General features: G+C 40.9%; 1 protein-coding gene across 2 annotated transcripts in view; it reads right to left on the bottom strand.

Moving 5' to 3' along the window:
- The window catches only part of hibch (3-hydroxyisobutyryl-CoA hydrolase), a 122,067-nt gene that overhangs the window by 78,892 nt on the left and 19,971 nt on the right, over positions 1-23,204 (bottom strand). For both annotated transcript variants that reach the window (XM_072578989.1, XM_072578991.1), the window contains exons 5-6: positions 23,111-23,191; positions 22,430-22,482 (exon numbers count right to left, since the gene is read on the bottom strand). In XM_072578989.1, the coding sequence (XP_072435090.1) occupies positions 22,430-22,482; positions 23,111-23,191 (134 nt within the window). The remainder of the gene's footprint in view (positions 1-22,429; positions 22,483-23,110; positions 23,192-23,204) is intronic.

Genomic DNA, 23,204 nt, shown 5'->3' with positions numbered 1-23,204 from the left:
ACCAAGAATGAGAGGGAACAGATTTAATTGGCAAGAGATGCAATGGCAACATGAGGAGAAACATTTTTATAGAATGAGCGGTTAAAGTTTGGAATGCACTCCCTGATTGTGGTGGAAGCAGATTCAGTTGAGGTATTTCACGGGAAGTTAGATTGTTATTTGATAAGGATAAATGTGCAGGGTAATGGGAAAAAGATGGGAACTGCACGAGGAGAAATGCTCAGAGAACCAGTGCAGACACAATGGATTGAATGGCCTCTATGATAGTAACAACGTAAACTTATTAATTACTGCTCTGCTGTCTGGATCACAAGCTGACTGCCAGGTTCAATACTTAAAACAGATGATATCAGCAGACATTTTTTACACTTCCCTGGGATAACATGTTACCTTCTTATCAAGGCATCAGTTCCTGTGTACTTCAAATGAGGAACAGAAGTCTTATAAATTTGGGAGTTGCTGCTCTCTCTTTTGTCACTACGCAAAAGGTTGTAGCCAACTCTTAGGTTTTAAATCAAGGTAAATTTCACATCATAATTGGAAAATAAATTGGGCATGTTTAAAAACAGGCTTTAGCCCTGGATAAATTCATGGCCAACTACCTCATGAGTGCATTTCACAGAGCTCACATGTCCTTAGCATCAGGGTACAAATTCCTACTGAAACCACAGAGATATGAGAATGAACTTTCTATTCTCTCTAGGAAAGTTCCTACCTCTTAAAAATCAAATATTGTGGCACAATACCAATCATTTACATGTCATTTCTATTGTTAAAAGTCATTGAATGTAAACACTGAAACAAAACAATTCCTGTGGTTCCACGTTTTGAGTTGCAATTTCATTGCTCTTGTGATTTGGTTGCTCAACAACTGTTGGCTTGTTTTGATCAAAATTAGCACAAACTTTGTGAGCTAAAATGGCTTGCAAACAGCAGTTGTTCTTCTACAGACAGGATGTTGTGCAATCATTATCCTTCTTTATTAACTGTTTTGCTACAGGCTATAAATTCACACAGATTGTTCAGTCAACTTGGCGCGAACACACTGATTTAATTATAGCTGATTTTCAAAAGAACTTCACCATCAAAATATTGATCCAAGTGAGCTTTGCTTTTGTCATAACAATTGGAAAAGCACTACTGACTGAAGCAAAAGAATATAATTCAGACAAAAAGGATAAAATAAAACAATAGATCAGAGTTTGAAACTGATAAAACATGCAAGCATCATCTGTGTAAATCAGAAGCATCTGTTGTGTACCAGCTTTGCAAATGTTCAAAACAGTAGCTTGATTACAGATAATGATGAAACACTTTCAGGACATACATCATTAATCAGAATTACAGTCATGGTCAAGTTAAATTAGAAACGTAAGCAGTTCCATCAGTTTTTCTCTCTGCATTTTCGTCATGTACTTGCAGAGGTCTTCATTTTCATTCAGCTTTAAAGTATCCATTTGTAGACTTTTAAACACAGTGATTACTTTGGAGTAATCAGTGAGACATTAAGAGTCACTTCCTCCTAGTAGGCAATAAAATAACACAGCTAGAAGAATCCTGCTGACTTGCATTTCTTCTTCCCCTTCATTTGAAGCTCTTAAGGCATATTTTTTCCTACAATAAACATCTAATTTAAAATGCAAGTTGATGTGCCACACAGTGCATAACAGCAAAGACTAAAGAGTAGCTCATCCATCTATCTTCTTGGCTAGATATTTACCAAACCATGTTTAGAGAATACCTACAACATTTTACTGGCAGGGTAATTTTCCACAGAGCTTATGTGATTAATGATCACATAATTGAAAGCAATGGAGATGGTGATGGTGATGGTGATGAATTGCATGCTCAACACAAAAGTACTCAAGTACAACAAAAGAACAAAAACAAAACAACTCATGTATAGTCTAATCAAGATATAAACAAGGGACAATAATTGAATTAATTACATTTAGGAATGCAAAACATGATCAGAAAATAGGAATAAAAATTGAGATTTCTCTCTATACCCCATTCACAATTTCCAAAATGTTGGCACCGAGTTAGTGGATTTCTGACAAGCTTCCAGAATATACATCTGAAAATTAATATATGTAATTACTTAAACGAATCATGTGACTTGTATGGAGTTTGGTTTTTTTTAAGATTTCTGTCAATGATCTTGCATTGGTTTGATGCAACAACAGCTTAAAATTTATTTTCTGAAAGCAGTTGAAGTGCACTACAACATTGCATTACTTTAACTGCGAGAAGTTTTTATCAAGTCTCACACACTATGAACCAGAAGTCAACAAAACATTGGGAAGTAATTCAAGAATACAATGAAAGTTGGAAGTTGCATTCCTTATATTGAGGCACATAACATGATAATGCAGACAGGTATGTTAGCACACTCACTTATGGATTCATACATGGATAGGAGATTTGAACTCCAGGGATGAGGTAAGAGTGACTGTCCTTGACATCAAGGCAGCATTTCACCAAGTGTGGCAAAAGGAGCCTAAGCAAACCTGGAGTCAACGTGAATCAGGGAAAACTCTCCACCGTTTGGAGTCATACTTAGCACAAATGTAGATGGCTATGGATGTTGAAGACCAATTATCTGAGTTCAAAAGGTCTTCACTGCAGGAGTTCCTCCAGTTAGCTATCTTATAAACAACCCGTTCAAAGACATTATTATAGGCGTCTGCAGCAAGTGTGACTTGAACCTAGGTCTCCTAGCTCAGAGGTAGACCACTACCACTATGCCACAAGAGCGCTAGCTACTCAGGGTAGATATTAGATATTTTTAATCAACCTGTTCAGAAGTCTTACTACACACCACCAGAGCAGATGGGACTTGAAGCCAAGGTTTCTGGTCCAGATGCAAGGATACTACCAATCAATCATAAGAGTCCCAGTTCCTCAGGGTAATTTTCTAATCAACCCAGGTTATTACACACCTCTGAAGCATGTGCAACTTGAAACTGGGCCCTTTGGCTTAGATGTGGAGACACTAATACTGCATTACAAGAGCCCTAGTACCTCAGGCATTGTCTGACATCCAACCATCTTCAGCTGTTTCAAAGACCTTCTCTTTATCATGAGGTCAGAAGTGGAGATGTTCACTGACAATTGCATAATGCTCAGCACCATCTCGACGACTCAAATACTGAGGCGGTTCACGTCCACATGCAGCAAGACCTGGGCCACATCAAGGCTCGGGCAAGAAAAGTTCATGTCAGTAACAGTCAATGACCATCTCTAACAAGAGAGAATCTAAATATTGTCCCTTGATGTTCAGTGGCATCACCATCACCCAATCCCCCACTATCAACATCCTGAGCATTACTATGTTTTATTGTATAGGGCTTTATGCCCACATCCATGAGTTTGGTTCCAGAAAAACTGGTCAAGGGGAAGGCAAAGTTAAGAGCATCTTCAGGTTGGGGCTTCTTTATAACACTGTTTATTACTTATTGAGAGTAAATATTACAATACATGGCATTTAAAGATATACCAGGCTCTGAACTTAATGTTCAATTGTCAAAACACTCCTCCATAATCTATGACATTGTTGCAAGGTTACTCAAGAGTATTTATTGCCTTTACATGACATTATTGAGCAGAAACTGAACTGGGCCAACTATACGAATAATATGGCTCCAAAAGCAGGTCAGAGACTAGAAATTCTGTGGTGAGTAACTCACTTTCTGTCTCCCAGTGCACGTCCACCATACATCAGGATCAAGTCGGAGAGTGATGGTATACTCTTCACTTTCCTGGTCGGCGTAGCTTCCAAGAACACTCAAAGTCTGACAACATCGAGGGTAAAGTATCCCATTTTACTGCCACCCACATCCACCACTCAAACATTTACACGTTTCACCACTAATATGTTAGTAGTAGCAGCAGCAGGTACCATTTTCAAGATGGACTGCAGTAGTACACTGAGCTTCCTTTGATAGCATCTTCCAAATCTGTGACTTTCACCACCATGAAAGAAAAGGGCAGAAGATACCTGGAATACCACAACTTTTAAGTTTCCCTACAAGCCATGCAACATCCTGATACAGAAGTAAATCACTGGTCCTTTAATATCATTGTGTCAACATCCTGGAACTTCCATGCTCACTACACTGCAAGTGCCCCAATACCACATGGACTATAACAGTGCAAGGAAGCTTGCCACCACCTCCACCAGGGCAATTAGAGTTCGGTAATAAATGTTGGTTAGTTAGTGATCTCACATCCCATGAACGAAGAAGAAATAGAAATCAAGGTATGAATTTTGGTTTTTGGTGCCAAATCTAGTCTTGCATTCTAATACAATATAGGATGACAAATCACTAGATGCCATTTTGATGAGGCTTTTAAGCTGGATTTTCATGATTGCAGTAAGGTTCGGGAACAGGGCCATTTTCCAACATTGCAATCCTACCTCTTGTACCCAACCACAATTTTTCATACTGCTGAGTTGAGGACAGACTAGTATCAGGGACACTGCCTCCCAAGCCAGCAGTGAGATGCACTGGGGAAGAAATATCTGGCATGGAGACATGTCCATCCTGGTATGTGATGCCCAGAGGCTAAGATAAGTGACCTCCAACAATAATGACCATCTTGCTTTGTGCTAGCTATGAGGTCAACCAGCAGAGTGTTTTCCAACTGGATTCACAGTTCTGCTACTCTTTGATGTGATATTCAGTAAAATTTTGCCTTAATGTCAAAAGCAGTTACTCTCACTTCAATCCTAGAGTTCAGCACTTCTATCAATGTTCAGGCCAAAGCCACTATGAGATCAAGAATCAAGAGGAAATGGCAGAAGCCAAAGGGGCCATCAGTAAGCAGATTGCATCCTTGCAAAATGCATTGCCCTTAAGTGTGCAGCAGTGAAAGGTACATTCATATGCAGACATGTAAGCCAGGGAACGTGCACAAATTTGTGACCGGGCAATGACGGAATAGGGGTCGTTCTGCAACCTGGCAACAGGGGTATGAGTACCACTGTGAACATAAGCCACGAAGAGGGAGCAATGACCTAGTGGTATTATCACTAGCTCATTAATCCAGAGACCCAAGCAATGCTCTGGGGACCCAGGCTCGAATCTCACATGGAAAATGGTGAAAATTGAATTCAATAAACAAAAATGCGGAAGAGCCCAATGATGTCGGAAAAACTACTGGCTCACTTGTACCTGGTCTGGCCTACATGTGACTTCAGACCCACACTAATGACTTTTAACTGCTCTCTGAAATCATGTGGTATGTTGAAACAATTGCGAGAATATTTTTTTTCTTTATTCATTCACAGGATGAGCACATCACTGACTAGGCCAGCATTTACTGCTCATCCCTAATTGTCCAGAGAGCAGTTAAGAGTCGACCACATTGCTGTGCGTCCAGAGTCATATGTAGGCCAGACCTGGTAAGGATGGCAGTTTACTTCCCAAAACGACATAAGTGAGCCAGATGGGATTTTCCAACAATCACCAATAGATTCATGGTCATCAACAGACTCTTAATTCCAGAGATTTATTGAATTCAAATTATACAATCTGCTCTGGAGGGATTTGAACCCAGGTCCCCAGAACGTTATCTGGGTCTCTGGATTAACAGTCCACTAGGCCATCGCCTCCCCTAAAAAAAAAAGTCTCAAAAGAGAAATGCAACTGAACAGACCACATGGCATTGACCTCAACACATGAAAGGACATTGACAAAAACAACCCTGTCATTGTTGCAGAGTCCTGCTTATGTATATCTGATGGCTAGTGCCAAAATTGTAAGTGCTCTCTCACAGGCTAGGTAATGCCGCCTGAACTGCTGTGCTCTTCCAGCACCACTAATCCAGAATCTCACAGGCTAGTCAACCAACAGCATGATATAGTCATACTCATGGAATCATACAGAAAATATTCCAGACACCACTATCACAATGCTTGGATATATCCTGTCCTAGCAGAACATACCAGAGGTGGCACTACAGTGCGATACAATCTGGACAGGGTTGCCCTGGTGGACCACAATATTGAGTCCAGATCCTATGAAGTTTCAAGGCAACAGGTTACACATGGACAAGGAAATCTCCTGATTACCACATACTGCCCTCCCTCAGCTGATGAATCATGTTCGTCCATGTTGAACAACACTTGAAGAACCACTGAGGATGGCAAGGGTGCAGAGTGTACTCTGGGTGGGGGATTTCAATGCAGTGGCACCACCAATCAAGCTCGCCAGGTCATAAAGGACATAGTTGCTAAACTGGGTCTGCAATAGGCAAGGGAAACAACAAGAGAGATAACATGATCACTTCATCCTCTCCAACCTGGTAACTGCAAATGATTCTGTCCATGAAAATATCAGTAAGAGTGACCACTGCTCATTTGTTGTGAAGTCCTGCCTTCACATGAGAATACCATCGATGGTACTGTGTAGCCACCATGCTAAATGGGACTGACTTCGAACAGATCTAGTAACTCAAGACTGGGCATCCATGAGGCGTCGTGAACCAACAACAGTTGCAGAATTGTACTCCAGCACAACCTGTCACCTCATGGCCTGCAATATCCCTTACTCTATCATTACCATCAAGCCAGGGGATCAACCCTGGTTCAATGAACAATGCAGGAGGGCATGACAGGAGCAGCACTTAAAAATGAGGTGTCAACCTTGCAAAGCTACCCAACAGGACTATTTGCAAGACAACAGCGTAAGCAGCAAATGATTGACAGAGGCAAGCTCTGATAGATCAGATCTAAGCTCTGCAGTTGTGCCACATCAATTTGTGAATGGTGGTGGACAATTAAACAATTCACTGGAGGAAGAGGCTCCACAAATATCCCCATTCTTAATGATGTAAGAGCACAGATCATCAGTGTAGAAGTTAAGGTTGATGCACTCACAATAATCTTCGACCAGAAGTGCCAAGCAGGTGATCCATCTTGGCCTCCTCTGGTTGTCCCCAGTCTTCAGCCAATTCAAAATCAAAAAAGAATTGGAGGCACTGCAAGCTACAAAGGATATGGGCCCTGACCATAGTCCAGCAATTGTGCTGAAGCCTTGCACTCCAGAACTTGCTGCATTCCTAGCCAAGCTATTGAAGTATAGTTCTAATACTGGCATCCCAACACATGGAAAATGGCTTGGTATGTCCTGTACATAAAAAGGAAGCAGAATCCAACCCAGTCAATTACCATCCCATTAGACTATTTGCAATCAGCAGAAAAATGAAGGTGTCATTAATAGTGTTACTATAAGGCTGCACCCGTTCAGCCACAATGACCCCTAATTTCAGTTCCACTAGGGTCACTCAGCTCATGACCTCATTATAGCCTTGATTCAAACATGGACAAAAGAGCTGAATTCCAGAGGTGAGAGAGAATGACAGCTCTTGACAACAAGGTTGCATTTGACCAAATATGACATCAAAGAGCCCTTGTGAAACTAGAATCAGTGGGAAAAATCTCTGCCGTTTGTAGTCATACCTGATACATAGGAAGGTAGTTGTGTTTTTTGCAGATCAGTCATCTCAGCTCCAGCACTTCTCTGAAGGAGTTCCTCAGGGTAGTGTCCTTGGCCCAACCATCTTCAGCTGCTTCATCAATGACCTTCGTTTCATCATAAGGTGAGAAGTGGGGATACTTTCTGATGATTGCATAATGCTCAGCATCAAACATGGCTCTTCAGATACAGGCAGTCCATTTTCAAATGCAGCAAGAGCTGGACAATATCCAGGATCTCTCTGCAGGAGTTCCTCAGGCTCTGCACAACACCAAAATTTTCAAATTCTGATCATCATCCGTTGACATTCAGTGGGTGTTACCATCACTGATTCCGCACTATCAACATTAAAGAGGTTACCAGTGGACAAAAACACATTGATTTCAAGAGCAGGTCAGACCCTTGAAATACTGGAAGGTTATCCACAGTAACCCTCTATTTCTAAACAAAAAAGTTACTTTTTTTGTTGAGCTTAAGATTACTTTAGTTGCTACTTTATTTATTCAATTTATCTCAGCACAAATGTTAATTTGTACAATTGATTATCAGGTTTTCATCACAGTTGCATACAACCCCATCGCCCTGTGTCTGACCACTTCAACTCCCTTTCCTACTCTGTCAAGGACCATGCAAGACCTGGGCCTCCTCCACTCTCAATCCTAGCTACCGACACCTGGAGGAAAAATGTGTCATCTTCCACCTTGGGACCCTCCAACCATACGGCATCAACACTGATTTCATCATCTTCCTTCCCCCCTACCTCATCCCAGAGCCAACCCTCCAACCCAGCACTGCCCTACCTGTCCATCTTCCTTCCCACATTCCCGTTCCACCCTCCACTCCGACCTATTACCATCAACATCACCTGAATCTACCAATCACGTTCTCAGCTACCTTCCTCCAACCCCACTCTCCCTTCCAATTTATCTCTCAGTCCCCCTGCACCCACCCAACATTCCTGATGAAGGCCTTATGCCTGAAACGTCGATTCTCCTGCTGCTCAGATGCTGCCTGACTTGCTGTGCTTTTCCAGCACCACACTTTTTGCCTCTATTTTATATGCGTATCTATTAATCTTCCAATATGAATTAATGATTCGTTACTGATTCATGAAATATTTCATTCATTCTGATTGGAGAGGCAATTTATAGAAAAAATAAATCAAACGGAAAGACAGCTAATATTATCTGCGACGTGTTGATCCCAATTTCATTGGCCAGGGCAGCACGGTGGCTCAGTGGTTAGCACTGTTGCCTCACAGCGCCAGGAACTCAGATTCAATTCCCGCCTCGGGCAACTGTCTGTGTGGAGTTTGCATATTCTCCCCGTGTCTGCGTGGGTTTCCTCTGGGTGCTGCAGTTTCCTCCCACAGTCCAAAGATGTGCATGTTAGGTGAACTGGCCATGCTAAATTGCCCATAGTGTTAGGTGCATTACTCAGGGGTAAATGTAGGGAAATGGGTGTGTGTGTGTGTTGCTCTCCAGAGGGTCTGTGTGGACTTGTTGGACCAAAGGGCCTGTTTCCACACTGTAGGGAATCTAATTTAATAATTTATGTTAAATTGGATGAGCTTTGAATGAGTTATCTCATACCCTTGTATCTAATGAGAAAAGATCATATTATTAAAATAGAGATGAACCAAACACTCTACTCTAGTTGCTAAAATTATCCTGTAGAAATTATTAATTAGAATAGAAGAGTAATTGTTGGAAAACCACTTCCTGCTTGTTAACTGATCTGAAAACACCAGAAGTGAATGCCCTTCTATTTGTGATAGCTATATTGTGTAGCTCAAATCATTTTGGGCACCAGCTATTGTTTATGGCATGTCCATAATGACTCCCAACAACATTCCACTTTAGTGCATCATGGCATGGTACAGCAGTTGCTCTGCCTTGGACTGTAAGAAACTATAGAGGGTTGTGTGCACAGCCCAGACCATCATGCAAGCCAACCTCTCATCCATGGACTCCATCTACACTTCTTGTTGCCGTGGAAAGGCAGCCAATATCAATGACTTGTCCCAGCCTGATAATACTCTCTTCCAACCTCTTTCATCAGGCAGAAGCTACAGAAGTTGAAACACACATACCAACAGGTCCAAGAACTGCTTCTTCCCTGCTGTTATTAGACTGCTGAATGGACCTCGCTAATTTCAAATCTAATGTTGATCTTGCTTTTGTGTACCTCCTCTGCAGCCATGACCTTGTATGCCTCACTCTGTCTAAAGACCCTATGATCTGTCTGCTCTTGTGTTATGATCTGCCTGCACTGCATGCAAAACAAAACTTTTCACTGTACTTAGGTACTTGTGACAATAATAAATCAAATCAAATTAAAACAATGTATCTTCATTACAGCATGACATAAGTATGTGACTATTTTACAAAATAAAATTCAGGGGTTTTGCATTCACAGAGGTTCCTCCAGGTCACTGCACTTGCTGGCAGGATATGTTCTCAAGTGGTTGAGTTAACCATATCATCTACTACTTCAGGCAAAGCTCTGTACTTTGTCTGCTCACACAGTTTGCTTAAACATCTGTGTCAAACATTGCAAGCCACAAAGCTAAAAGATTTCATACACGGGATCAAAGTGAAAACCTATGAACAATACACTTATGTAGCTGTATTCTGCTGCAACATTTAAAATGGCAACTGAAGTTAGACACAAAGCAAAGTAGCACCTGTGCACTTGAAAAAAATTGCTGAATTGCTGAAAACTAACTAGTCATATGAAGGGTTACAGTCAAACACATTTTGTTTTACTTACAATCCACCATTCTGACAGTTTGGTGCATTAACTGCCTGAACAGGTGTTACCATAAACACTGTTATTTCCCGCTCTACTTTATGGCACCCTGATTAACAGATATCTGCCTCAATACTTTTGTCCAAGCCTTATAACATCTTTTCCTAAAATCTGAAGATGCCAAGCACTCTCCATTTTCTTGGCTCGATACCATTGTTTTGTCTGTGTTTTGACAGTGAGTCTCAGTCAACTATTCAACTGCAAGGAAATAGAACAAAAGGAACAACTAAAAAAAAAATCACAGCTGTTACCAATTTTGCCTTCAGCTATCACAGCCAAGGATCAAACCTGTGACCTTTCTCGCATTTGTAGTTCAGCTACTCAAAAATCTATTGAGCTGTGTGGAAAGCCATGTTGGTATCTTATAAACAAAATGGATTAACCCTATCTCCCACAGTTCTGTATTGTGAAACTGCGTCAAAACTCAATGAAATAAACGTGATGAGAAACATCCTGTGGCCAGAAGTTTGAAATAATGCAATTTGCTTGTTGCACTTAATGGAATCAGCACCACTGATCAATTTAAATGTCTTAAATCTCAACGAAGTATTCAAGGATGGTATCAGCTTGCATTTCCCACCACAAATCTCTTGCTTTTAACAATCACCAAAATTAATAGCCTTGTAAAAATCAGTGAACTGAACAAAGCTGATGCCAATCAAAAGGAACATTCGAAGAATTTAATAAATAACAATTGGAAACAATTGTCTTAGTCAACACAAAAATGTGCAATTAAAAACAGCATAAATGTAAGTTATCTTTGACAGAGCTGTTCTCACATCATTGACAACTTCTGGGTGGATTCCCACACTTAATTCTCTATAAACATGACATCTTTGAAATTCTACAGTCTGTCTTATTTCACATCTAGTCATGCATCATGCCTGTACTTGGGTGATATCATTGGGTCCCAATCAAGGAACACTGACTTCAAAATTCTTATCCTCGCTTTGAAACCTTTCCACAGTCTAACTGCTACTATCAACCCAGCCCTACAATCCTTCAGGATTTCCGTGTTTCTCAAATCTGGCCTCTTGAGCTTGTCCACCTTTAATCACTACAGCATTGATGGCCATGCCTTGAGTTGTTTAGGACCTAACCTCTGGAATACACTCTCAATCTTGCTTTGCTTCTTTAAGACACACTTTAAAACCTACCTTTTTGGCCAAGACTTTCATCATCTCATTGAATACTTCATTTGGCTATAAATGTCATTTGTTGCTGATTATAGGTTGCCGTAATTTAAATTAATCTTTTTGAATGATTTCTCACTGTCAACTGCTCAAAGCAAAAAACACTTGCAAGCAGAAAGGATTATGGCAATAGAAGCAGTTTGCTAGTTAAATAACAAATACAGAAAATGACAGAAAGCTGTGACATTAAGGAAACATTTTGCAAAGCCTTTAAAAGTTAATGGCAATGCTTCCCAAACTTTTACCAATTACAATCCTAAATTAGTGCTTGAAAACTGACTTATGAATGGAATAAATAGCTTATTGCATATTTAACCTCAATCTCCTCTCAAATTAAGTTAAAAATCACACGCCAGGTTATAATCCAACAGGTTATTTGGAAGTCCAAGCTTTCAGAATGCTGCTTCTTTGTGAGCTAGCTAGTCACTAGCTACTGACAAAGGAGTAATGCTCTGAAAGCTTGTACTTCCAAATAAACCTGTTGGACTATAAACTGGTGTGAGATTCTTTTTTTGTAAATATATTTATTAGCAAATTTTTTTAACTTTACAAATATATAAAATTATTGAAAATACAATCAATAACAAATATCAGTATAATAAAAAGAAAAAAACACAAATTACAATACAACTACTATCTACTAACTACAAACCTACCCTATAATACAAAACAAACCCTAACACTGTGCAATGCAACACCAAAAAAAAAGCAAAAAAAACCCCACAAAATACAGAACAGCTATGCTCGGCGCAAAGCTCCCAAACAAAGGAACGCAAGCATTGTGTATATACCCGTATTAACTCAGGAGACCCCCTCCAGGGCCCAGGACTTGGCAAATCTAACCATCTTGGTTAAACAAACACCCTAGTTAAGATAACTAACAAATCTATACCCAAATAACTCAAGTAGGGCTACCATGTCCTAGAAAAATGGTCTGTTGTGTGGTGCACCATGTTTGTAAAAGAGTCCAAGGGAATGTGCTCCATAATTAATTTCTGCCTTCCCAGCAAGCCCGGCGGGTTCTCAGACACCCAATTCATCAGAATATTCTTCTGTGCACAGTTTGCAAGAATATTGTATAGTTTCTTCCCATGCCCATCTAAAGATGGTAAATTCAGTAGACCTAAGAGGAGAGATATCGGGTCCATTTTAACTTCAGTCCTCAATACCCTCCCTATCTCTCGTGCCACAACACTCCAATAAACACAGCCTGTGGCATGTCCAGAAGCAATGGGTAAGAGTACCTACACTTATTTTATATTTGGGGCACACTGAAGATGCCCTTTTTTAAAACTTCGCCAGGTGGTCTGGTGCCAGATGAGCCCTGTGCAGAACTTTTAACTGCGTAGCGCATGTCCTATTACAGATTGAGACCTTTCTCCCATTTGTTCTCCCATGTTTCAGAAGAGATCTCCACTCCTAGCTCTTGTTCCCAGACCTCACATAACTGGTTAATATCCTGCCAGGCCCTGCCTCCCAGCAGGCGATAGAGGGCATTGAAAGGGTGCTTGTGGAACATAGCAACAACCTCTCTGTATCGGGCTTATAGGGCTTAGTAAGAAGCATAGTCTTCTTCTGGATGAAATCCCTAACCTGAAAAAAACGGAAAAGATCTCTGCTGGGCAACCCGTATTTGCGGCTCAGTTGCTCAAAAAACATCATAACCTCCCCCTCAAACAAGTCTCCCCAACTAGAAACTCATGACGCTGCCTGTAGTTTGAACGCTGAGTCCATCATTCCTGGTCAGAACCCTGGCATGCCAACTATCGGTGTAAGTGGCGAAGTCTTGGATAAACAACCCTCACTCTAAATCATCGCCCTCCATGCCTTGACTGTACTAATGACAATGGGGTTCCGGCAGTGGTCCATAACTGTCCTCATCTTATCCATGAACAACAGGTTAATAAGAGGGCACTTTGCCTGGGAGGGCTCAATATCCAGCCATATTGAGTTTGGATCTTTACCTACCCGATCACAGATAAAGGACAGCAGGGAACTCAATTGGTATCTCCTGATATCTGGGAAATCAACTCCTCCCCCTCCTTGAGGCAACTGCAATTTAGTAAGTTTGATGAGGGGCTGCCCACGATGCCTGACAAACGAACCAAACCACCCCATAAGCTGAAAATGTGTTGCTGGAAAAGCGCAGCAGGTCAGGCAGCATCCAAGGAACAGGAGAATCGACGTTTCGGGCATAAGCCCTTCTTCAGAAAACGTCCTGAAACGTCGATTCTCATGTTCCTTGGATGCTGCCTGACCTGCTGCGCTTTTCCAGCAACACATTTTCTGCTCTGATCTCCAGCATCTGCAGTCCTCACTTTCACCCCATAAGCTTCCGCAGCATTGACCTGGGACACACTATAGGGAGCATATGCATGGAATAAAGCAAACGAGGAAGAACATTCATCTTAACGAGAGATATTCAGCCCAGCCATGAAATTGGAAGAGCCTCCCATCTCTGGAGTTCTCGCCTAATATTGTCGAGCGAGTGAGCAAAGTTAATCCGAAATAACAGTTCAAACTTGGGGGTAATAAAAATGCCTAGGTATCGGAACCCTGCTCGTGACCACTAAAAAGGGAACTTAGGGCCACCTTCAACTTCTGGCACATCCTTAAGGTTCCCCAAAGGCATAGCCTCCGGTTTTGCAAAGTTAATCTTATATCCTGAATTAGCCCCAAATGAATTGATACATTGTATCAAATGGGGTACGGTGGTCATCGGATTGGCTAAAAACAGAATTAGATTAGAATAGATTCCCTACAGTGTGGAAACAGGCCCTTCAGCCCAACTAGTCCACACCGACCCTCCGAAGAGTAACCCACCCAGACCCTTTTCCCCTAACTAATGCACCTAACTCTATGGGCAATCTAGCATGACCAATTCACCTAACCTGCACATCTTTGGACTGTGGGAGGAAACTGGAGCACCCGGAGGAAACCCGCGCAGACACAGGGAGAATGTGCAAACCCCACACGGATGCCAGAGGCTGGAATCGAACCCGGGTCCCTGGTGCTGTGAGGCAGCAGTGCAAAGCACTGAGCCACTGACGTCATCAGCATACAGTGTAATCTTGTGTGCCCTTGATCCCACATCCGGAGCAGTTATGTGGATATTCTGACGAATGGCCTCTGCCAGCGGCTCCATCACCAATGTAAACAACAACGGTGAAAGGGGGCAGCCTTGCCAACTACCCCTACCAATCCAAAAATTCCCAGACTTCACCCTGTTGTTGATCACCGCAGCCAGAGGGTGGCAATATAAAATCTCCACCCATCTAGCAAAGACTCCACCCAACCCAAACTGTTCTAAGACATAAAAAAGATTATTGCCATTCCACCCAGTCAAATGCTTTCTCTTCATCTAAGGAAATCACCAACCTCTGAATGGATCATTACTGACAAACGTGGACCATGATCTCCTGCTCATGCTTCTGCAGCATGGATGCAATAGGTTAGACCTGGGCATGAATCTCCCCATGGATCTCCTCAATCACAGCCCCAACTTTCAAGCTAAGTCTCTCCATCGCTGCAGCCAATTCCTGTGAGTCTGTCAGGTCCCCGGGAGGTTCAGGAAAGGCTGCTGTTACTGCAGTCTCTGGTGTGGTAGGTGCTGCAGGGGAGTGTCCTCCCTGCTGCTGTTTGCTTGCTCCTTTTCCCTTTGGCATCCTTCCCACTCCCAAATATTAACAAATATGTGTTCTGTAAGGTTTTAAACTAATAATTCCATCACATAAGTTGGCCAGGGATGGTAAAAAAACAACAGCATGCCTTGGCTGTTAGGCAGAGCTGTCCACAGCAGTTCTACAGAATCGTTGCCATCTTGCTGAGTCTGGTGTGTGACTTTTAACTTTGCCCACCCCAGTCCAACATCAGCACCTCCACATCCTCTCAAACAATCATTTTTTTAATTGCACTTTTTGCTTTGAACTTTGTACTAAGTTTTTGGGTGAAAAAAAAATCTGTCTTTATGTCCTTAGTCATATCATACCCAATTAGCCGACTAAACAGACATTCAATCCATATCCAAGCATGAGACATTGTTAATCTCAGTGGTTCAACTGAATGATTCATCAATTTTCTTCATAACTTGAAAAGCAGCATCTTCCCTTATTTCTTCACCTCTAATAGCAAAACTGAGATAGAGAGATCGCCCTGTGATAGACCATGGATACAAATTAAATTCTGGAGCACAGAATGTTCCAATATTAATTTACTTTCATCACAGAGTCTAATGTTACTTGAAATTCTGGCTCAAATCTACTACATACTACAAAAAAGATAAGAATTCACAATACTTTGTGCTACTATTAGATATGATGCACCAAAACATGGGATTAAGATCTCAAAGTACTCTTTGAAATGAGATTCTCATTCGCATTCATCTGTAGTTTTCTGAAGCTCGTAGTCTCACGGAAGTAAGGTGCACAGGTTTGCAATGCTAATACTCAACTCTGATAAGCATCCTGAGCATTTAGTGATGCAAGATGCCAGCATGCAGCCTTTCCAACTCTGGGACTTGGTTTTAGATGCAGCTCAAATCAAATGGAATAGCAAACAAGAAGGTTTGAAGCCAAAGTGACGAGATGCTACTTCATGTCTACTAAAAGGAAGGCCAACGAAATTGAGATTGCAATTCAATGCAAATTAATCATATCACACAGACAGAAAATGGGGACAGTTGATGAGAAAATGAGAATAGTTTTATGCAGTTCGGATTAATTGTTAAGAGTTTTGACATGGAGATACTCAATACTAGACATCAAAATTGCATCAGAAATTCCAAAATGGATGCCAAATACTAATATCATTTTGTTCAATAAATGGGGAAAAAAATTAAGAGTTAAGGAAATCTAGAAAGTATTAACTATAGATTCATAGACCTGGTACAGATTCTTGAGCTGCTGTAAAATTAAGTCAATATTATTTTTAAAGTTCCATGTTAGGATGAGCAAAATCATTCAGAAAAATAAAAAGAAGTCCAAGAACTCAGGATGAATGCTGGGGAAATAGAGTCAAGATTAGAGTGGAGCTGGAAAAGTACAGCGGGTCAGGCAGCGTCCGAGGAGCAGGAAGGCAACCTGTCCTGCTGTGCTTTTCCAATACCACTCTAATCTTGACTCTGATCTCCAGCATCTGCAGTACTCACTTACGCCTCACTGGGAAATAGAGTTTACCCAGTCCCGGCACAAGTCCTGTGAAACTAATGCAGCTTTGTAAAAAGAACAGATTTAATATTATGTTGCATTATCTGTTAATGTTTCCGCATCATCAAGCATGATTGTGTCATTTTTCATCCTTTGAAATTTCTTAGTTAACAATGTCAAACTTAGGATGTTTTTGATTTGCGTGACACTGAAATACATACACTAAAACTGCAAATGGATGTTTTCCATTCAAACTAACTAACAGGTGATTTTAATATCCTTGCTAATTTATCCCTAAATGTTCAATTTTTAAGTTCTGCTCTATTGCAGTAAATCCTGGACTTAACATTGTAGTTGCATTTCTGATAAGTGCAACTTTAAATGAAACAACATTAAGTGGATCAGATTTTCCCATTACAACCGTTAAGAATCACTTAAGTTCTGTGCGTTTCCTGTCAGAATAAAATATTATGCCAAATAAGTATAAACACTGTACAATGTTACGTTACTATACTTATGTGACAAAACAAGTGAAATGAAAATACATTTTAAAATATAAAAGAAGTATGCTAACTCTTTCTACTCACTTTCCTTTCCTACTCCATATTTCTTCGGTTTTCTGCCAATCATGCTCCAGGACTCCTGCTGACCAACTTTCCCACTCACCATCAATCATACATCCTGACACCTCCTGCTGGAAAAACAGCAAGGATGAGGGGTCAGTGAATGGGAGAAGTGGCCAGAAGGGAGGGCTGGTAGCAACCAGCAGGGTCAGCTAGGGAGGGAGGCTGCTCAAAGATGTCACTGATCTAGTCATGTGACCCTATTTCACATCTGCACAATGACCAGGACTTCCACTCCCCGTGCAAACACGACGTGAAATCAAAATAACTTAATACTGGCAATTTGACATCTCGACGTATCTCTATTGATACTTTCTTGATGGTTACTAAAATGGTCAGATTAATGTTGAAAGTAAACAGTTCTTCGCCCCATTGATCTCAAACCTACTGTACAGAATACATGAACTGTTGCTCGTGTTTATTATTGTGTGTACTCATGGCTCCACTTTAAAGTTAACATCTATACTTGCAGAGAATTTTAGTACAGAAGAGCAATGCAGGCAGATGGGATTAGTTTAGAACAGCATCATGGTCAGCACAGACAAGGTGGGCCAAAGGGCCTGTCCTGTAATATACTGTTGTATGCGTTCACTAAAATTACCCAATATCTCCACCTGCTGGTTATGAAAGGCCTATCACTGTGGCAGATTCACAACATCACTCATAACAACATCTTTAAGGTACAAGTATATTGCCCTTGTGAAGCACCTTGGAAAATCTTGTAGTTATTAGGGCCTGGATATCTTAAGGCAGAGCTTGTATTAAATAGTCAAAGAGGCGCAATGGGGTAAAGATCAATTCCACTCAATCCCTATGATCTTAGGAAAATTATGGAATCCAATTGAGCTGCCAGAGGAAGTGGTGGAGGTTGGTACAATTGCAACATTTAAGAGGCATTTGGATGGGTTTATGAATAGGAAGGGTTTGGAGGGATATGGACTCGGTGCTGGCAGGTGGGACTAGATAGGGTTGGGATATCTGGTCGGCATGGATGGGTTGGACCAAAGGGTCTGTTTCCATGCTGTGCATCTCTATGACTCTATAAAATAAATGAGTGCAGATATTTTGGAGGGTTGCAAGGTTGAAGGTGATTGCAGAGACAGAGTGAGGCTTGGAGGAATTTTAAATCAAAGACAAGCATTTTAAAATCAAGGTGTGGTTGGCTGGGATCCAACGTAAGACAGCAAACACATGGACAATAGGTGTACTAGACTTGCTGTAGATTGGTAACACAATAGACAGTGTTTTGATGTGAAGTTTACCGAGGGCAGAATAAAGGAGACCAATCAGGGGTGCACCAGGATAGTCAAATCTAGAGGTAACAGAAGAATGAATGAGGGTTTCAGAAACAGAGGAAGCATTGCATGATATTATCAATGTGGAAATAGGCAGCATTAGTAAAAGCATTTATGTGTGATCAGAAACTTTCAAGTATAGTATCAATGTTGAGAAGAGTATGACTTAGTTTCAAACAGCTGCCACGCAGAGGCTTGGGATTAGAAGCTGACAAACAAAATTTAGAAAATACTGGGTTCAATCTTCCAAACATTTAATTGGTGGAAATTTCTGTTTATTTAAAAATGTGTCAAATAAGCAATCAGAGAATGTAACAACAGAGGAGTCAAGAGAAGTGGTGGTAAAGTAGTGGTATTAGATGTTGACAGCATAAATGTTAAAAGTGACATGACATTTTCAGATGAAATCATCTAGGGGCAGCATATTGATGGGAGAAATACAAAGTAATCAGGAGTAGATTCTTGGGGATCACCAGGGATGATAATGCTGGGGCAGGAAGAGAAGTCTTGAAAAACTCATGAACATATTATCTTTCTCCAATGCACAAATATTTCACATGACCTTTATTTACAAATCAAAAGACTTAAAACATGCAGATCAAGTTAAATGATGCAAGAAAGTACATTTGCAATATATATACACGTAATATATTAAATAAATATGTGGATACACCTGGGTTTGAACTATTTGTTTTCATAAAATATGACAGGTGCTCAAAATCTCACAGTGACATCTCCCTTGCATTGGCAAGACCTAGCAGACTGGGTAATGACTTTGCTCTGCCTATTGGAATGATCCTAACCTTCCAGCTGCCTGCCATTTCAACAGAACACTTTTCTATCCTGGGACTGCTACAATGTTCAAATGAAGCTCAATGCAAGTTCGAAGAACAACACCTCATCTTCCACTTAAGCACTTTACAGCTTTAGAACTCAACATTGAATACCACAATTTCACAACCTGACCACATGATCAAAAACAAAAACAAAACAAAAGTTTCTGAATAAGCTCAGTAGGTCTGGCCAGCATCTGTGAAGAGAAATCAGAGTTAACGTTTTGGGTCTGGTAACCCTTCCTCAGAATTGACCGCATGATGTCTGTTCTCTATTTTGCTTATATTCTCTTTCCCACCCCTCACCACTTCCACAGCCTTGCTTTGTTTGTGTTTGTTTAGAACACAAAACTGTACTGCACAGGAAAAGGCCCTTTGGCCCAGCACATCTACGCTGACCATGCACATGGTCAGTATCCCTCTGTTCATATGTCTGTCTGAATACTTTTTAAATGTTGCTACCGTATCTGCCTCTACCAATTCTTCTGGCATTGTGTGCCTGGTACCTAACACCCTCTGTGTAAAGAAAAACTTGCCTTGTATATCCCCCTTAAATTCTCCCGCCTCAACTTAAACCTATGCCCCCTAATATTTCCGCCCTAGGAAAAAGACTCCCACTATCCATCCTATCCTTGCCTCTCATAATTTTGTATACTTCAGTCTCCAATGCTTGAGCGAAAACAATCCAAGTTTGTCCAACCTATCCTTCCAGCTAATACACTCCAATTCAGGCAACCTCTTCAGCATCCTCTCCAGAGCCTCTACATCTTTCCTGTTGTGTGATGACCACAACTACTCTTTCCTGAAGAAGGGCTTGTGCCCGAAACGTCGATTCTCCTGTTCGTTGGATGCTGCCTGACCTGCTGCGCTTTTCCAGCAACACATTTTCAGCTACACACAATACTCCAAAAGTTTTATACAGTTGCAACATGACTTGCCAACTTTTATTCTGACCAAATGATGATGAGCCTTCTTTACTACTCTGTGCACTTATGTTACCATTTCCAGGGAGCTATGGACGTGGAACCCAAGATCTCTCTGTACATTAATGCTCCAAAAGGCATTTACTGTATAGTTTCCTCTTGTATTTGACCTTCCAAAATGCATCAGTTCACACACTTGTACAAGTCAAAACTCCAAGTGCCATTTCTTCACCCAACTTTCCAACTGATCTCATACTCTGTTGTATCCTTTGATAAGCGGGACATAACACTAGCTCTTCACCAGATACTCACTGATGATGTTATCTAGCATGGTGACAAAACGTCTGAAGATGAATCGCCCAGCTCAGCGAGCAAACTAACATCCAAAACCTCCTAACTATTCACAACTCTAATCTTTGCGTCATCAGACCACCTCCAGGTTCTTTCATATCATTTATATATGTTACAAACAACAGAAGTCACAGCACTGATCATTCCCGAACACCACTGATCAGTGACCTCCAGTCAGAAAAACACCCCTCCATAACTTCCTTCTGTCTTCTATGACCAAGCCAATTTTATATCCAACTTACCAAGTCACTAAGGATCCCATGTGACTTAATCTTCTGGACCAGCCTACCATGAGGGTCCTTGTCAAATACATTAGTAAAGTTCATGTAATCAACATCCACTGCCCTACCCTCAATCATCTTCAACACTTCCTCAAAAACTCAATCACACTTGTGAGACAAAACCTTCCCTGCACAAAACCATGCTGACTACCCCCAATAGAAATGACTCAACAAGTGCCGAAGTCACCCTTTGTTTACACATCAACAGTCCTTGACCATAGCATTGCCTCATACGAGTCAGGCACCAGAGTGTCAGTACTTCTGACACTCAACCTTTTTATGTCAACCAGGGCTCCTTGACTGGACCAGATTAACAGCCCCAATCAGCAAACTCATATTCTATGATATTCGGCTGGCCGACCTCATGACAATCACTACACTAATAAGTCTATTATTTTCCAAATGCAAGTAAATCCTATCCTTAAGAATCTTTTGCAATAATTTCATCACCACCGATATAAGACTCACCAGCCTGTGATTTCCTCGATTATCTCTGTTGCTCTTCTTAACCAAAGGAACAACATTGGCTATTCTCTCATCTTCTTGGGCCTCACCCTTGGCTAAAGAGGATACAAAGATCTCTGTCAAGGACTCAGCAACCTTCTCACTTGCCTCCCTTAGTATCCTGGGATAGATCCCATCAGGTCCTGGCGACTTATCTAACGTAATATTTTGCAAGACACCCAACACCACCACCTTCTTAATATCAACATACCAGCCAGCCCCATCCCCCCAACCTTACCATCATCCGTTTCCTCCCCCTTACTGAATGCTGCTGAGAAGTACTCACAAAGACTTCACCCACTTCCCTGGCTCCATCCATAAATTCTCTCCTTTGTCTTTGACTGGACCTACCCTTTCCTTAGCAACCCTCTTGCTCCTAATATAGGGAGAAAATGCCTTGGGATTCTATTTAATGCTACTTGCCAAGGACATTTAATGGTCCCTTTTTACCCTCCTAATTCCTGGTTTAAATTCTTTTCAGCTTTCTTGATATTCCTTTAGGGCCTTGTCTGATTTCCGTTTCCTAAACGTTACTTGTTTTTGACAAACTTTTAATATCAGTCAGTATTGAGGACCCAGCCTCTTCCTTTCAAACCTTAATTTACATCCATTTTAGATTTCTTTATCCCTTTCACTACCAATAACAACCCTGTTGTATTCTGTACCAGGCCTCCACACCATCTATACCCTCTACTCTCCCACCTCTGTCAAAAGTAAATCAAAAAAATAATTTTCCAACCCCTTTCCAACTCTTTCTGAAGAGTTATACTGGATTCAAAATGTTAACTCTTTCTCTCTCAACAGATGCTGCCAGATCTGTTGAGTTTCCCCATATTTTGTGTATTGCCTTTCATGATTGGTTTAGGACAATGGCATGTTTTTACATTTGCACTTCTATATAGTTAGAAATCTAAGCACATGACAGAGGTTACATGCTTGAAGTGTAGAAGTAAATATTAGATTAATGAAGACAGAAGAGAAAGTACTTACCCCACCCATTGTTATTCCGTCAATAAGGGCTACATATGGAATCTGGCAGTTTCCTAAAGGAAATATTTACATTTACAAATCTTTGATCAAGTTTTTTTGCAATCAATGGCAAGCTTCCTGCAGTATTTCATTCAGATTTAAAACATAAAATCAAAGAAAATTACGTACTAGGCAATTTCACATTGTGGTCCAGGAGTTGTGATCAAGCGTAATTTTCAAGTGAAATAGTGTGTGGAAGGAGAGGTGGGAGAGGATAATACACCAGACTTATACTAAGATTGGATGGGTGGAAGGAACTGACTTAACTTTGTTCGTTGTGTTGACACTGCATAAAACTGTTGGGTTGAAGTTGCAATGAATCCGCCTGAGAACATGAAAATGTAGGCAGGTTTCTGCCTGGTGTCCTGCTGTATGGTTAGATCAGATACTTAACCGTGGTCAAGAAAATCTGTGTCTTACCTCTGAACAAAAGAGGAGAATTAAAAAACGAGTAATAATTTCATGCTGTTAAACACCTCCAAGGAACCAAAAGGAAAGTGACAGAAAGGTTATGTTATTTTAACTCAGGAATAAGACAAGAGGATCAAAGTAGTAAAGAACCAGGAGAACAGTGATGGAGAAAATGCATAAATAGTTAAGGATATTTTAACAGGAGAGATTATGATGCTCCAATTTACATACCGATTGCATTGTTTAGCATATACTCTTCCCTGAAGAAATCTTCCGCCAATCTATCTCCAACTTTTCCTGCCTCCGTAACAGCTAATTCGGGAAC

The sequence above is a fragment of the Chiloscyllium punctatum genome, chromosome 10 (assembly GCF_047496795.1).
Source record: "Chiloscyllium punctatum isolate Juve2018m chromosome 10, sChiPun1.3, whole genome shotgun sequence".
Classification (NCBI taxonomy): domain Eukaryota; kingdom Metazoa; phylum Chordata; class Chondrichthyes; order Orectolobiformes; family Hemiscylliidae; genus Chiloscyllium; species Chiloscyllium punctatum.
This window is presented reverse-complemented; position numbering and strand designations above follow the sequence as displayed.